Here is a 15522-nt window from a genome sequence, read left to right on the forward strand (position 1 = left end):
CACTTTAATAGCCTCTGATTGGCTATCACAGTGATCAGTCACTACAGCCCGCCCCACTTGTTTTTTTTTTTTTTTCCTCTCTGAATCTCTCCTTGCATAGAGGGAAAATAAAATTGCTTGTTAAAAAAAAAAGATAGATAAATACATATTAAAAACTAAAATAAAAATACCTAGATCAAGGTTTGATCTAGTTCAGTGCCCGGGTTAGTGTTTGGGTCAGGGTCAAAGGTCAGGATTTAAAAAAAAAAAATTGTTAACTTGGTATCGGTGTCAGTTAGTGTCAGTGTGTTTTAGGTAGTAGGAAAAACCCAGAATGCACACTATTGTTTTTTGGCTGTTCTGTGGGTACAAACAACAAATAACATACACATATATGGTATCACTGCAATCGTCAAGAGCTGGAAAATTTATTTTGGGTTATTCTTTGGTTGTAGGTTATGGTAGTAACAAACACACAGCTAAATTTAAAAAAATATATATTTTTTTTACTATTTTGGGCCAGATTTCCTTTTGATAATAAAAAATCAGGAGATATCCATTACCATTTACCACCAAATGAAAACCCAAAAACAAGGTATAATTCATCTGGATGCACAAAGTAGTTGTGATGATATCTACAGTTTTACTAACGCATATCAAAGTTGCAAGATTGTTCCTAGGCATTAAGATTTGTTTTAGCCTTAGGCGTGAAGGGGTTAAGGGTGTGCACACTTATGCAACCATATTATTTTAGTTTTTTATTTTTACTTCCCTCCACCGAAAAAATTTCAGTTTGTTGTTCAACTGAGTTGTACAGTTTATATACAATCTTCCTCCTCGTTGGAGATGCTCTGTAATCACCCGGCGCCAGTGGGTAATTACCGGCTGGGACTCGGTGATTGACATCCGCAGGTGCGAATGGCGTCACACGTGGTCCCTACCCGGAAATGCAATATCACGTATATATATGTATGATTCTGCGCACAGGTGCCGCCCTGTAGCAGTATATCTGCTATAGGGTGGTCCTTAAGCAGTAAAATATCTTTATTTACTTTTTTACTAGTTCTTTAACTGATTTGCTGTGTCTGGTAATTTTAGTATGCAGCTTTTCCACTGTCTGCGGCATGAAGGCACAGGAGGGCGCACCCTGTTGGTGGATGGCTTTCACGCTGCTGAACAAGTTCGTCAACATCACCTTGAAGACTTTGATCTCCTCTGTACTGTGCCACTGAAACATGAATACATTGAAAATGTTGGAGCAAGTCACAACCACATGGTGGGGATTGGACCAGTACTGAATGTTTATCCTTGGAATAAAGAGCTTTATATGATTAGGTGAGTGTCACCAGTAGAAAACAGGGAAAATTACAGAAAACCAACTTTGTTTTACATGCTGAGTTCTGCATTTTAACCAGTATAGTCCTCCTCCTGTGTGTGCACACAACCTAATTTATCAGCATTTATAAAGATGAATTACTTAGAGTGGAACTAAACCCTGCTATCCTTTACAGCCAAGGAAGCTGCCATGTCATTGAGCCTCTCATACAGCCTAGTTCATGGTCCAATCTAGCCTTAAATTGGACAGTGAATGGGCAGCAAAACATCACCGTGTTCTTCCATCCTGTAAGAATGTTAAACTTTAGCCTGACTGCTCTTTGCAAACTGGTTGCTCAGGGTCTGCCCCTCCTACTCCCAAAATGCAAGTACCTTGTCTGTCAGTCAGATCCAATAAATTACATTTTTTAGACATTAACCTGTTATGACTATTCGTTGTTCTGACTTCACTTTGAATTCAGTGATAAGTGCTTGTTCAGGACTAGTGACACTGAGTATACTGAAACCAGAGACATGCAGCCAGCATTTCAGAAGGAGGCCATCATATATATTATTTCTACGTAGTTATTTCTTTTTTTGTCCATTGAAGGACATAGTAGGTCTTAGACATTCACTTATACTTCTGCTTTCCAGAGGACTGGACACTGACTAACAAAAAACTGTAGGCCAGCCCAAGTTATAGCATGCTACTATCAGCATGCCTCAGTTTTTTGCTAGTGTCCTAGAAAGATGGCCATCTTTACTTTAGCTCTGCTGTTGTAAAAATAACCTTAGATTTTGTTTCTAGGTACTTTTTCTTCTTCAACATTCATCTACATCAATTACTGCTGGTGGTTTTATCCACCAACTTACAACTATCAGCCTATATTTTTTACTATATTGCACGTGGAGAACATTGGACTAGAGAGAATGTGGAGTGAACCAAGAAGTGACCTTCAGGCACAGGAATCTGCTGATTTTGATTAAGTTAGCTGCAGAGCCTTTCCAGAGCCACTGTCATACCCTTTACCCTTGCCCTGTCTCTGAAGAATCACTTATTGAGTAGGCCATTCAGAACTGGTCTCAGGAGCTCCCTTACTTTCACTGGTCATTATTCTTAATTTCCTGAAACCTTTGCCTTGGAAGGGAGATAGCCGAAGTAATTCCACTGGATGGAGTGATGTGCATGTGTCTGCTGCTCCTGTTTGTATTCCATTCCTGTCTAGTGACTTTGGTCACCTTGGGCTTAACGATCCTTCAGCTGCGAAGCTTCACCTACTACCAGCTGTTTAGGTTTCTTGAGTAGTCAAGGCCTTGCCTGCTACCCTGAGCTTGTATGTTGTTTATCAGACTGTAGTCACATGTCCTAATCTAGACACGGGGACAGTCATGCTGTGCTGGGTGTCCAAAGCACAATCCCATGGAATGAGTCAGAGGCCACTTGCAGCACGCCCCCTGGTAGTGGTCATGTCGTAACCTGGAATAATGCTTTCCACTGATTTAGAAGTGCATTTTCTCCTCAGAGTCATCTTGTGTTCCTTTGGGTGTGACTGAAGCCTCTGCCTTGGCTGACGGTTTTACCATAGTCATGCAAGACATATTGACCCAAATTACTCAGGTATATTCTGACTGTGATCACATGCCTCTTGTAGATCCTCTATATCAGTGTTTCTCAACTTTTTTTTTCAGTCAAAGCACCCTTTAAACTTGTGGGCAGTCCTGAGGCACCCTTTAAAATGATGGACAGCCTTGAGGCACGGCATTCTAAAATGGAGCGCCTCAAGACTGTCCATCATTTTAAAGGGGCATCCCATTCTAAAATGTGAAAAACTATTTTTATCGTTTTATATAACGCAGCGACATCCACACATGTAGGACAGTGATTTATTCTTCCAAAGCAAATACACTTTTTCACACTGGTACTGAGTAGTATTCCAGGGTTTCTCTTCTCCCTCAGTTTTCATCCATCACTGAGCTAAAGTGGCTCCAGGACTGATGGAGAGGGGCAGGGGAGGGTCAAACTAGGATGCTGTGCAGGCAGCTGACATCCTCCTTATCAACTAATGATGTCCTTGGTTGTCAGGACACCGGCGGCTAGAAGGTCGTAATGGTGCACAATGAAAACCTGTGGCTTTGTGTAACTAAAAAACAGGCTGGCTTCTATACAAATTAGACATTTTGCCAAGGCACCCCTGAAGAAACCTCAAGGCACCACAGGGTGCCTGGGCACCCTGGTTGAGAAAGGCTACTCTAAATGATTTACCTGCAGCTTTATTTGTGTCTGAGCCATTGGCCTCTGAAACCTTTTCTGATTCTGAATCGCTGAAATCCCTATCTGATCAGGTTTTCCTCAATGAGACACCATTCCCCTGCTAGTTCTCCTACATTTAAAAAGGCTGTGTTGGCTCTTGTTGCAGTGTGCGCCACTGTGAAGATAGAGGATCAGCCTATTGCTTCTATCCGTGGTTTTTCCAGCCTTTCTTTTTCACCCACTCTTTCAGGTGTTTCTTTATGCAGGCTGGAAACACCCTGATAAGCTATTTCCTCCTCCTAAGTGTTTGCAATCCTCATACCAGTTTGGTGAGGCCTTTGTTCTGATATGATCCCTTTCTAATCTTTATCCATTTCTCATATTTACTAGACAATGATCATATCAGTGGAAGATAGCCCAGTATTCAAGGAATCCACCAATTAGTGGTTGAAGGCCTTTCCTTGAACTGTGTTTTCTTTAGCGGTTTCTGCTTTACACCTGGTTTTGGTTGTAATTCTACTTTGTCAAACCATATCTGACTGGTCTAAACTCCTTAGGAGGGACCCAACAACTGCTGCTGTTGACTATCTGCTCCTTAGGCTCATGCAACAGATGTCTGGAATTTTAGCTGTGTTGGCCTATTAGAAGCCTCAACGTTAATATCCTACTTTAGCCAGTTGTTAGTGCAAAGGCATACAGCCTTACGGCTGAAGTGTTGGACTGTGCATCTTGTAAAAAGTGTTTCCTTAGCCTTCAAGAGGTGTCTCTTTGGTTTGACTCTGGATGTAATCATCAAGGATGCTACTGGGAAAAGGAGCATTCACCTTCCTCAACAGAAGGAGGCTAAGCGAGCAGACTGCAAAGTCATCTCCATCCATCTATGTCACTTTAGCATGCTTCCACCATGAGGTACCTCCCAAGCATGGCTCCCTGTCTCCATCCACAAGGTCTAGTACTCCAAAGCTCTCAAGTTTACTAACAAGCTCTACTAGGCATGAAGGTGTTCTCCCACTTTCCAGAGTGGGAGGGGTACGTCTGCTGACTTTTGCAGATGCTTGAACATCTTGCATTTCCACTGCCTGGGTGCACAAGGTGGTGTCCCAGGATTACATTCATTCCCTTCTTCCTCCATAGTTTCTAACATCAAACCTCCCTATGTCCCCTCAGTGACCTTTTGATCTTCATCAGGCAGTTTCTGGACCAAGGAGTTATAGCCCCAGTTCCTACTGCACAACGGCCTCTTAGTGGTTGTTTGCTTCTGTTGCTCACTTCTCAGTTGGACTGCTTTTGAATGCACTGAATGTTTTAAACTGCCTGTGTCCTTCAGTGGACATGGAAGAAAAACAGACTTAATGAAAAATCATTTTCTTGGAGTCTGTTGCGGGACACATGTCCTCCCCTCTGTGTTTATCATCACGCTCTTCATACTGCTTTGCTACAAAAAAGAGGCATGCTGGTAGTAGAAGGAGTTATACCTGGTACTGGCCTACAGGGTTTTTTTTTTTTTTTGTTTACCTGTGTCCAGCCCCTATGTAGATGGCAGTATAACTGAAGGTTTAAGACTTCCTTTGACCTTAGGTTGATGGTAAACACAAAAATCCAACTTTTTATTTATTAAATATTGCACATTTATACTATGCACTTTTCTTTGTAGCCAGCAGACAGACATCTAGTCTCCTTTTCAAACAGAGAAATAATGTGTGTAAGTATGTAAATATGTATATGCATTATAATATATATATTTTTTTTAATTCAAAGATAAACAGTTTTTTTGCTGGTGGTTTGTATATGTGTGTGTGTGTATATGTATATATATATATATATATATGTGTATGTGTGTGTATGTATATGTGTGTGTGTGTGTGTGTGTGTGTGTATATATATATGTGTGTGTATATATATGTGTGTGTATATATATATATATATATATATATATATATATATATATATATATATATATATATATATATATATATATATTTACATTGACTAAAACCATTCTGTTGTCCTGTTGAAGAATGTGAAACTATTTCCCCACAATGCCAGCAGAGGGCCCCCTCTGACTTTTAGTTTACTGGCCATAAGGAATTCGCCTTCAGAAAATGTCATCTTTGCTTGCAGAAGCAACAGAAATCATTTGATGCTAGTTAACTTGAATTGTGCCATGTGCAAGCAGTAAAGTTAGCAATACATTTAACTAGAATCTTTAGAAGGAGAGGTCACCAGTGTCAGCCTCCCTGTTTCTCCCATGACAAGCTAAAACATGCCTGTACATACCAGACAAGATGTTGATAAAATAGGTTATTCACATGTCATTTAAATGTATACCTGACACTGTAATTTTAAATTCTAAATCTACATTTTTGATGTTGTGTGGGTTTAGCAAACCATGAATATATTTCTTATGAGACTACGTACAAACTGCTTGCAGTGGCCATGCTTATCCTCACATAGGGCTTTATGTTGGCTTAGATCATGTGTGGCAACCATGAAAATTTGAAAAATTTGGATGGAATAGGGGGACATATAAAAATCATAAAAAGGCAAAAGAATGGTATTTCAAGTAGAATTCAAGGTAAAAAAATCTACATATAATTAAGTGTCCATAATAAATCTGTGCAATTCCAAAACAAACTCAGAATATCCTCTGTGAATACATAACACTGTGAATAATCCACCACAAAATGAATTAGATGGACTCACCAGAGCTAAATGCTGATCAAATTATAGACCAGCAATAGCGCTTGTGCTCTGGGAGCGATGGGTGAGCGATATCCAGGTATTAGATGTAGTAATTTTCAATAGTAATCACGTCCAGGTGATCAATAATGGTAATCAGCATAAAGGACAGCATATCACTACCAGAAGCAATACTCTGCAGCCAAATTTATTTCTTATATATTTTTTTGGTTGGGTGTTGCTGCTAACACACAGTTTATTATTGTTATACAGTGTGGCGCTTTTTCTATTGATTTATTTAGTAAAATAATCTACATACTCCCTTCTATTATGGCAGGACCAAAATTATGTTAAAATAAGTTAAATTTTACTTAAGATAGCAGGTAGAGCTTGATGCTCATTTTGACATGTATTATAGATTATCCCAATCTCTGCTTATAACAATAACTGTTGATTATAGTGCTCAGTAACTCAAGCTGACCTTTACTGGACAAACACAAATAAAGTCAGAATGTAAAGCAGAATTGAGTCCACATTATCCCTATTCACATGTAATCATGTGAGGGGTTGTATTCTCTGATTCACTCTATTGTTTTCTAGAGCAGTAAGATATTCATATGAGAAGCAACTGTATAGATGACAAACTAAGAGCACCTTAAAGGAAGTTCATGAGTAAGACCAAAGCACATGCTGTTAAGAAGGAGAGGGACTTAAAGCTAAACTCCATTCTGATATCAGTTAATACAGCCCTGTATTTATTAATTCATATATCAATGTACTTTGTTACAGGTAATGAAAGTACCTGGATTTGACCTGGTATCAGGATCTTGCAGTTGCTGTGCAGCAGAGCTCAAACTTGAAGAGAGAGATGCAGTGCTCATGCGCTAGCAAGAAATATGCATATAGGAAATAAGAGGAGAGAGACAGAGAGATGAGCTCTGCAGCCTGCTGCTTCTTTTTTCACTGTATAGTCACAGGGTAGTGGGGCAAGACCTGTAATTGTTACTTAACTTCAGGAGATAAAATCAAATCTCTTGCCCTGCCAGACAGGGCTGTGTTGTGTGACAGAGCTGTGTACATCTCTGGATGGAGAGAAATATAAAACAATTTGGCAGGTAAAACAGTTCTCATAAACAATTGTGTATTTATTTAATATTTTTAGCAGTTTGCCTGGAGTTCAAAATTATGTCAAATTTTTTGCTGTTCCTTTTAAGCCTGGAGCTATGATTTATAACTGTTCTTTGGGCAAGCAGATCCTCAAACAGCACCTCCGCAATATTATTTTCTGCTTACTTAAATCTGTAGTCATATGACACACCAGTCTGCAGGACAGTGGGAAGGTGGGGGACAAATGGGAGGGGGTTTCATATGTGCCCGAAGATGGGCTTTAAAAGAGAAGCATGGCCAAACACATTTTTAGCCATACTGCTCTTTGCGATCACAGGAGTACATTTATCTTAGTTCTCCTGTGACACACAGTCAGCTATTGTCACCTATCAGTTGTTAGGGCAGAGCTGCGCCAGTCTCAGGAAGGTTCCCGATAATATTGTCACAGTCCACTTGGCTGTCTGAATAACAGCTGGCTCTGCCTTTCAGCACCCTGCTGAGAGTTGGAACCAGCTGTGAACACCCTTCCCAGCCTGGCACTCCAGTGAATGTTAGAGGAGTAGAGTGGGGGGCAGTGACTAAAAGTGGCTCTAAAGCCAAAACATTTTTTACCATAAGGCATTCTCTGCATTAAGGTTAAAACATGTTTAGTTATTAGTATTGCCCCCCCACCCCCCAATACGTACCTCACTCAATCCAGTACTGTGCCCATCTGTAGCAGCTCTTTCCTCTTCTCCCTGCTCTCACAGACTTGGCTGAGGGCAGCAGGAGCCATTGGCTCCAGCTGCTTTCAATCAAAGGGGGGCCTGCCCTGCTGTCTGTGTCTGTGGACACAGGCAGCACAGCTAAGGATCGAGCATGCAGGTGTACCACGATAGGAAGCAGCTTCCTATGTTGGCACCCTGCGAAGTGGAGGAGCCAAGAGCGCTGGCAAGGTACCAGAGGTTCAGGGCCACTCTGTGCAATTCCACAGAGCAAATAAGTATAACATGTTTGTTATTTTTTTAAAGACTTTACAATCACTTTAATGTAAAAAAAACTGCATAGCAGATGGATATGTTACAGGTTTAATATGTGAACAAGGCCTGTTACTTTAACAAAAAATAAAATTGTTTTCAGATACAACAACTATGATCGTGCTGTCATCAACACAGTGCCCCATGATTTAGTGCATCATTGGTATGCTGCACACCGAATCCTAAGCAATGAGCTAAGGAGGCCTGAAAACGAGCTGTGGGTGAAACTGAAACCAGGAAAGGTATGTTAAATGAGATTTAAAAAAAAGGGCTTCCTGTATACAGCAAAATAAAGAGTTTCACCACTGAACCATTTCCTATTACTAAGCAATTTATCATTTAGGTGCATTACATACTTGCTGGTACATTCATGGAACATTCACTAGGTAACATTCTCTATGGAATATATGTGAAAAAAGAGCCTGCACTACACCCAACAAATAATAAAAATGACAAAATATGATATAAATTGCAATGAATGAATAAATAAAGTGAACTGCTGCTACTCTCTTCCTGAATACCAGAAAGTGAAAAAACAAAAAATAATTGAGTGCGCTGTACACTAAACCAATCTAACACCATAGCTAAATACAATATATCAAAAATGGACCATAAATAAATATGTTCATATACAAAATGTTCACAAAATGCATCTAAAGTGCTAAAAAGTCAATGTACATAATGTAAATTAGCAAAAAGTCCCAAATCCAATGTGAAATGCTGTGTGCTGAAAAAAAATTTCCAACAAAGTGTTATGGTGTCCACAAGTGCTTGCCACAACAGACAGATCAGCCTCTTACCAAACACATTGATCTCATATCAAGAGATCAAATGAGCAGATTGTGTTCAGATTCCACACTGACACCCATGCTAGCAATATCAAAGGAGATGGATGAACGGCTGCAGGCTCACCCAAACGAATTCCTCACATCGAACATCGAGCATATAATATTGCCTGTCCTCCTCCAGCTCTAACCTTTTTCTGCAAAAAAAGGGCTCAATTATGGAAACACTCCTGTCTCCTAGTTATTTCATTATTTTGACAGCTAACCTGACTTCTTGTTATGTGAGAACCTTTTGGATGGTATGTTTATCTTGCTGGACGTGGTCTTTTCAAAGTAGATTTAAATTCGCTCACTAAAATCTTATATGAGCTTTAACATGGAAATGTGATTTCAAAAGTTGTTTTCAATTGTTTGAAATCTGCAGCTTACATTAAAATAATACTTGCATTGTTACATTCAACCTTTGTGAAGACTTTAAGAAAACGTGCCCATCACTTTACTTGGTATAGGGAAAGTACAGAATCGCATATGTAAACTCCAAACCTATGTTTTCTGATCTTAGACCTCATGTCCACTGTAAGCAGTTTTCATAAGCAAGTTGTTTTTTTTTTTTGCCAATCTGTTGCAAAGTTCTTTCCAGGAGATCCTGCCAGTAATAGTACTTCCTGTTACAGGCTGAAAACACTAAGCCACTGCCTTGTACAGTTGTGTTCAAAATAATAGCAGTCAGACATCACTAACCTGATCAATCACTGTTTTTGGTAGAAATGATATTTCTACATGGCAAATAATTTACTAGCAGGTGTAGTAGAGTAATAGAAATCCAACAGACCCAACAGTCATGACATACATGCTGCTGATTCTGTGTAATTGAATCACTAATTGAAAGGGGCATGTTCAAAATAATAGCAGTGTGGAGTTCTATTAGTGAGGTCATTCATTCTTTGAAAAACAGGTGGCAATTATTGCCCTTATTTAAGGAAGGAAGGCAGCAAATGTTGTACATGCTGGTTACAGTGCATTTCTCTCTAAAATTCTGAGGAAAATGGGTTGTTCCAGACATTGTTCAGAAGAACAGCGTACCTTGATTAAAAAGTTGATTGGAGAGGGGAAAACATATAAAGAAGTGCAGAAAATGATAGGCTGCTCAGCTAAAATGATCGCAAATGCTTTAAAATGGCAACCAGAACCTGAAAGACATGGAAGAAAGCGAAAAACTACCATTCGAATGGATAGAAGAATAGCCAAAATGGCAAGGACTCAGCCAACAATCAGCTCCAGGAAGATCAAAGAAGGTCTAAAGTTACCTGTGAGTACTGTTACAATTAGAAGACGCCTATGTGAAGCCAAGCTATCTGCAAGAAGCCCCCACAAAGTCCCACTGTTGAAAAAAAGACGTGCTGAAGAGGTTACAATTTTGCCAAAGAGCACATTGACTGGCCTAAAGAGAAATGGCGCAACATTTTGTGGACTGATGAAAGTAAGATTGTTCTTTTTGGGTCTAGTGGCTGGAGACAGTTTGTCAGACGACCCCCAAACACTGAATTCAAGCCACAGTACACTGTGAAGACAGTGAAGCATGGTTGTGCAAGCATCATGATATGGGGATGTTTCTCAAACACACCAGTAAACATGCAACATCTTGGTTCCATACCAACAAGATTGACGTTATGGAGTGGCCAGCCTTAATCCAATAGAAAACTTGTGGGGTGACATCAAAAATGCAGTTTCTGAGGCAAAACCAAGAAATAGAGAAGAACTGTGGAATGTAGTCCAATCATCCTGGGCTGGAATACCTGTTCACAGGTGCCAGAAGTTGGTTGACTCCATGCAACACAGATGTACAGCAGTTCTCAAAAACAGTGCTTATACAACTAAATATTCATTAAGTGATTCAAAGGAAAGCAAAATCTTCAAACATTTTTCAGTTTATATAGTGAATGTTTGAGTTTGTAAAGAAGAATACAAACACTGCTATTTTTTGAACAGTCTAATATTCACTTTTCTTCCATTTTTTTAGAGGAACAACACAAATTTGATATATTTTTCTTCATGTTTTGATTTGGAATATAATGTGTAGTGTTCCCAATGCATTTGTGTGTATGGAAATAAAAGCTATTAGAAGGATTTTGAGCTTTATTCACTTTTTTCAACACACTGCTATTATTTTGAACACAACTGTATATGGCAGCAGTGTTGTCAGCCTGCTGCGTGCACTTATTCAGTTGTCCATTGGACTCCATATCAGGTCTGTCAGACGGGCAACTAAACAGCCAACTACAGGAGTACACATAGCAGACTGACAACATTGCTGCTGATTGTGAAGTAGTGGTGTAGCATTGTGAGCCTGCAACAAGAAGTACTGGTACTGGCTGTATATCCTAGTACGCAGCAGATTTTGCCATAGAAAACTGTATACAATAAAGCATAATGCCAAACATAATGAAAAATACATCTGGGGCTTACTTATACTTTTAAGCCATCTTCCAAACAGCTGATTATCTGGTATGGATTTATATCATAAATGTGTATCATCATATCTTTTGGATATGTTTTATTCACAAAATTGCCCTGTGTTACATGAGATTAGTTCAGACAAAGGCAGCTGGGAAGGACTGCAACTTATTTTTTCTGTGTTTTTGCTTGCACACTGATCTTTTTTAACACTTCAGAGAAGACATTTCTGCATAGAAATCATTATTTAATGGCTCCTGACATTGAAGATATGAATTCAGCCAGATATGAAAAGCAGTGTAACATTAAACATTTAATGTGATCAAAGAGGTGCCCTTAGCTTTTAAACATTGTAACACCCATTATTTATATGCCAATTGATTCATGGTCCACCAAAACTGACATTTTAGTTTTAGGTGCATGGCGTGTATTAAATTGGACTTATAGTTCATCAGCACTATCATGGTGCAGTCTCTTGGCTAATATTCTTAGATGTTTCCAATTTATTCTATGTTGTAATTATTTATTCTTTTTTCAGGTGCTCTTTGTTGATAACTGGAGGGTCTTACATGGACGGGAGTCTTTCACAGGCTTCAGGCAACTTTGTGGCTGCTATCTCACTAGGGATGATGTGCTAAACATTGCCCGCTTACTAGGCCTGAAAGCCTAAGAGCCCTAAAGAGTAAGCAGGAGCTTCCAGACCAATGCACAGACTAAGCCATATAACTAAACCACCATACTCCTATGAGTAGATCCTTTTTCTTGCCTCTGACCAGTGGACTACCAAGCTTGTGGAACTTAAATCCTCTTTAGCAGAATGATCAACTAATTTTAGGAAAATGCTCACCATTTTTTAATACTTCACCTGTGTTCTTATTTTAGGTGATTATTTTTTTTTTTTTAAAATGGAGTTGTTGCTAAAGTGACTTAAATAGTATCCTGCAAACTGAAACAGGGAATCAGATTAGTCACTGTTAAAAAACAAACAAACAAAAAACCCACTACACTTTAGCTCCCATTTCCTGCCTTTGTAAGTAAGCCACCTAAATGCCATTATGGCAATATTCCATAGACAACTAAAATCCAGAAAAGAAATTGCTGTGCACATTTAAACATTTTAGAGAACATTGTACTCCCTATTACATTGCTTTTATTATCTCACTTCAAAATTCCTTTTGAATTAAACTAATAATGAATATAAGTTAAAGTCCTTAAAGGGTTTAGATAAGGGGGGGCAGGACCCTGGTTTTGCATGGCCACAGTGCTTTCCACAAATCGCCATGTTACCCATAGGCAGTGTGGTTGTAGCCTACCTGGTCAGCTGGCATCTGACTTGTATTGAAGCAGGGTTACTAGTAGTGCTTCATGAGCTAGATGTCAACGGGTGCTCGGAATCTGTCTAAACAGGTGCTGCAATATAGATTTAATACGGTTTTCTTTAAAAACTGAACGCCAAGCTGCCAACATAACACATTCTAATACATATATATTAACTGTTAAACCAAAGATTTTGTTACTTTGTTTATCCAGTCTTGCAATCCAGGCATCCCTTTCAGACTGCACAACCAGATCCTGGATCTGCAGCCTATACAGCAGTCAAATCTGGCTGGGCAAAAAATATGTTTAATGGAATGCATACACGTGTCCCTACAGTTTGTCTCTTTCCAGACTCTGCAAGCAAAGTAAAATCTTTTTATCCCCCAACAGAAATGCAGTAAGTTCCTAACTACCTGTGCTGAAATCCTAAGCAGTGTTGTCAACCCTGCCCAGTTAGCGTGAACTACAAAACACCTTCCTGGTTTTATTGTGTCACCAGGAGAGTGGGAGGTGATCTGCAAAAGAGGCACAGCTACAGTGGCAAATGTACATTATTGCAGAGATGTGTTACATGTGTTTTTTTTCCTTATACAGACACTTTAAACAATTTAGCTTAGCCAAAGACCCATTATGGTTTGCAATTCAGCAATGAAGGAGCAGCAGAACACTGTTCAGATTATCTCTGTGCATACTCCTGTACTTATAGTCACAGTGTTACGCCACCCAATGCAAAGCATTAGAGCCCTGAACCAACCTTTTCCATTTTTGCTGTGCAGGAACCCAATATGGAGATCGAATCCAGTGTGTCAGGTTTTACTAAAAATACAATTATTATTTTTTTTAACGAAAACATAACTAGGTTAAATTGTGGTTCAATATAAAAAAGTACATTTTTTTTTAAGTGTTTTACTGTCCTATACTCTGGCTTACATCCATGGTGTATGTATGGATGTACCTAGAATAGGTTTGGAATGCTAGCCATTTGCCTGGTCTTTCTGTCTATATCCATAGGTTGTTTGTTCTTTACAAATGTAGTGTACTATTCTAGTATATAGTAAAATCCTATTAGCCTCATCATGGATAAGCTATATTGGATATCGTCTAGCTTGTTTTTTTCTCAGCAGCATACAAGGGTTTATCACCAGCTAATCATGTGCCTTTTTACCTCTGTACAGCTATACATGTCAGAATTGTCTTGTGTATCATAATCTATTAAAGTACAACCAAGGGTTCCTATATGATGGTCTAAACAAGTACCAAGTCTAGCTACAATGTAATTAACAAGCCTCATAAAATCAAAAACTTGATTTACCTTCCCTGCCAAATCCTTCTTTATTGGTGTCTCACACGGTCTCTTTCCCAGACACTGCAGCTTATAGTGGGAGAATTTCAGCAACAGTGCTGTAAACATTTTTTTCATCCCTCTGCAGTGACAGCAGGCACAGCTTATGTCAGTGGCAACTTTGCTGTGAATCCTGGAGCAGTGCAACATGGTTGCCACACAGGACGTTGGACCATTGGCATACTCACCAGGTATTTGTGAGATTGCAGATGGACTAAGAGAAAATTGTAAGTGCAGATGAATTTATAATTAGGTTCTGCAGCACATTTTTTGAAAGGCCAAAGTTGGCTGCTTTTCATATTTCTTCTCCACTCTTGTCTTCATGTTTCTAAAAATCAGAACCATTTAAATAAATGTGCATGCCACTTGATCAACAACATGAGGGCTCAATAAAACACTTTTAGTCTTCAAGTCCAGCAGACAAGCTTTCTTTTCCAGCAAATTGTCACCCGAATGAAGGCTACATACAATTCCCCCTTCCCTTTGCATAGTAGATACTTTTCAGATTCTTTTTCTAGTCCGCTGCTGCAGTCCCCTGAAATGTTTTTTTTCTCAGTATAAGACTAATTTATAGACTCCTCTCTGCTTCCTATGGTGTAGCATTCAAAGCCTGAGTTGCTATTTAAGATGGACAGAGGAGTGTCTAAACATGCAAATAATGACTTTCAAATAGTCAGAATTTGCATTGGATCTTGTTGAAGCTGGCCTTGAATGCTAAAGATAAATGGAATATTCATACTATGTAGCGGGAGTGAGGGGTTTACTATTCTGTTTCATTAAGGCAACAAGTGTGCTTTGAAGAGTGAAGTGTAACTTTTCAATTTAACCACTTGACCTCTGGAAGGTTTTACCCCCTTCTTGACCAGGGCATTTTTTGCTAATCAGCAGTGTGCAACGTTACCTGGCAATTGCTCAGTAATGCAGTACTGTACCCAAATGAAATATATATACTTTTTTCACGCAAATAGAGCTTTCTTTTGATTGTATTTGATCATCACTGTTTTTTTTGGTGTTTTTTTTGTTATAAAATTGTACAAACAAGCATTTTTCATAAATTTAGGCCAAAATGTAGTCCGCTACATTTCTTTGGTAAAGATAACCCAAATCAGAATATGTTATTTAGTCTGTGTGAAAGGTATAGTATAGAGTCTACAAACTATGGTGTGTGTATGTATGATAATATATATATATATATATACAGTATATGTATGTGTGTGTGTGATGTTTTTATTTCCTTAATTTAGTAACACAGATGAGGGCTTGAGCAGATATTATAAG

The 15522-nt window shown here is 39.0% G+C and overlaps 1 protein-coding gene across 4 annotated transcripts in view; it reads left to right on the top strand.

The window, feature by feature from the left end:
- TMLHE (trimethyllysine hydroxylase, epsilon) overlaps positions 1-14214 on the top strand; it is a 58968-nt gene extending 44754 nt beyond the window's left edge. For 3 of the 4 annotated variants that reach the window (XM_089651948.1, XM_089651947.1, XM_089651949.1), the window contains 3 exons: positions 1078-1314; positions 8450-8588; positions 12124-14214. In XM_089651948.1, the coding sequence (XP_089508074.1) occupies positions 1078-1314; positions 8450-8588; positions 12124-12255 (508 nt within the window). In that variant the 3' untranslated portion in view covers positions 12256-14214. Of the gene's footprint in view, positions 1-1077; positions 1315-5198; positions 5325-8449; positions 8589-12123 lie in introns of those variants that run through there. The other variant, XM_089651950.1, reaches the window with a different exon arrangement.
- The last annotated feature ends 1308 nt before the right edge of the window (positions 14215-15522 follow it).

This window comes from Staurois parvus, unplaced genomic scaffold, assembly GCF_062004578.1.
Source record: "Staurois parvus isolate SC_StPar_1 unplaced genomic scaffold, SC_StPar_1.0 ptg000668l, whole genome shotgun sequence".
NCBI classification, from domain to species: Eukaryota; Metazoa; Chordata; class Amphibia; order Anura; family Ranidae; genus Staurois; species Staurois parvus.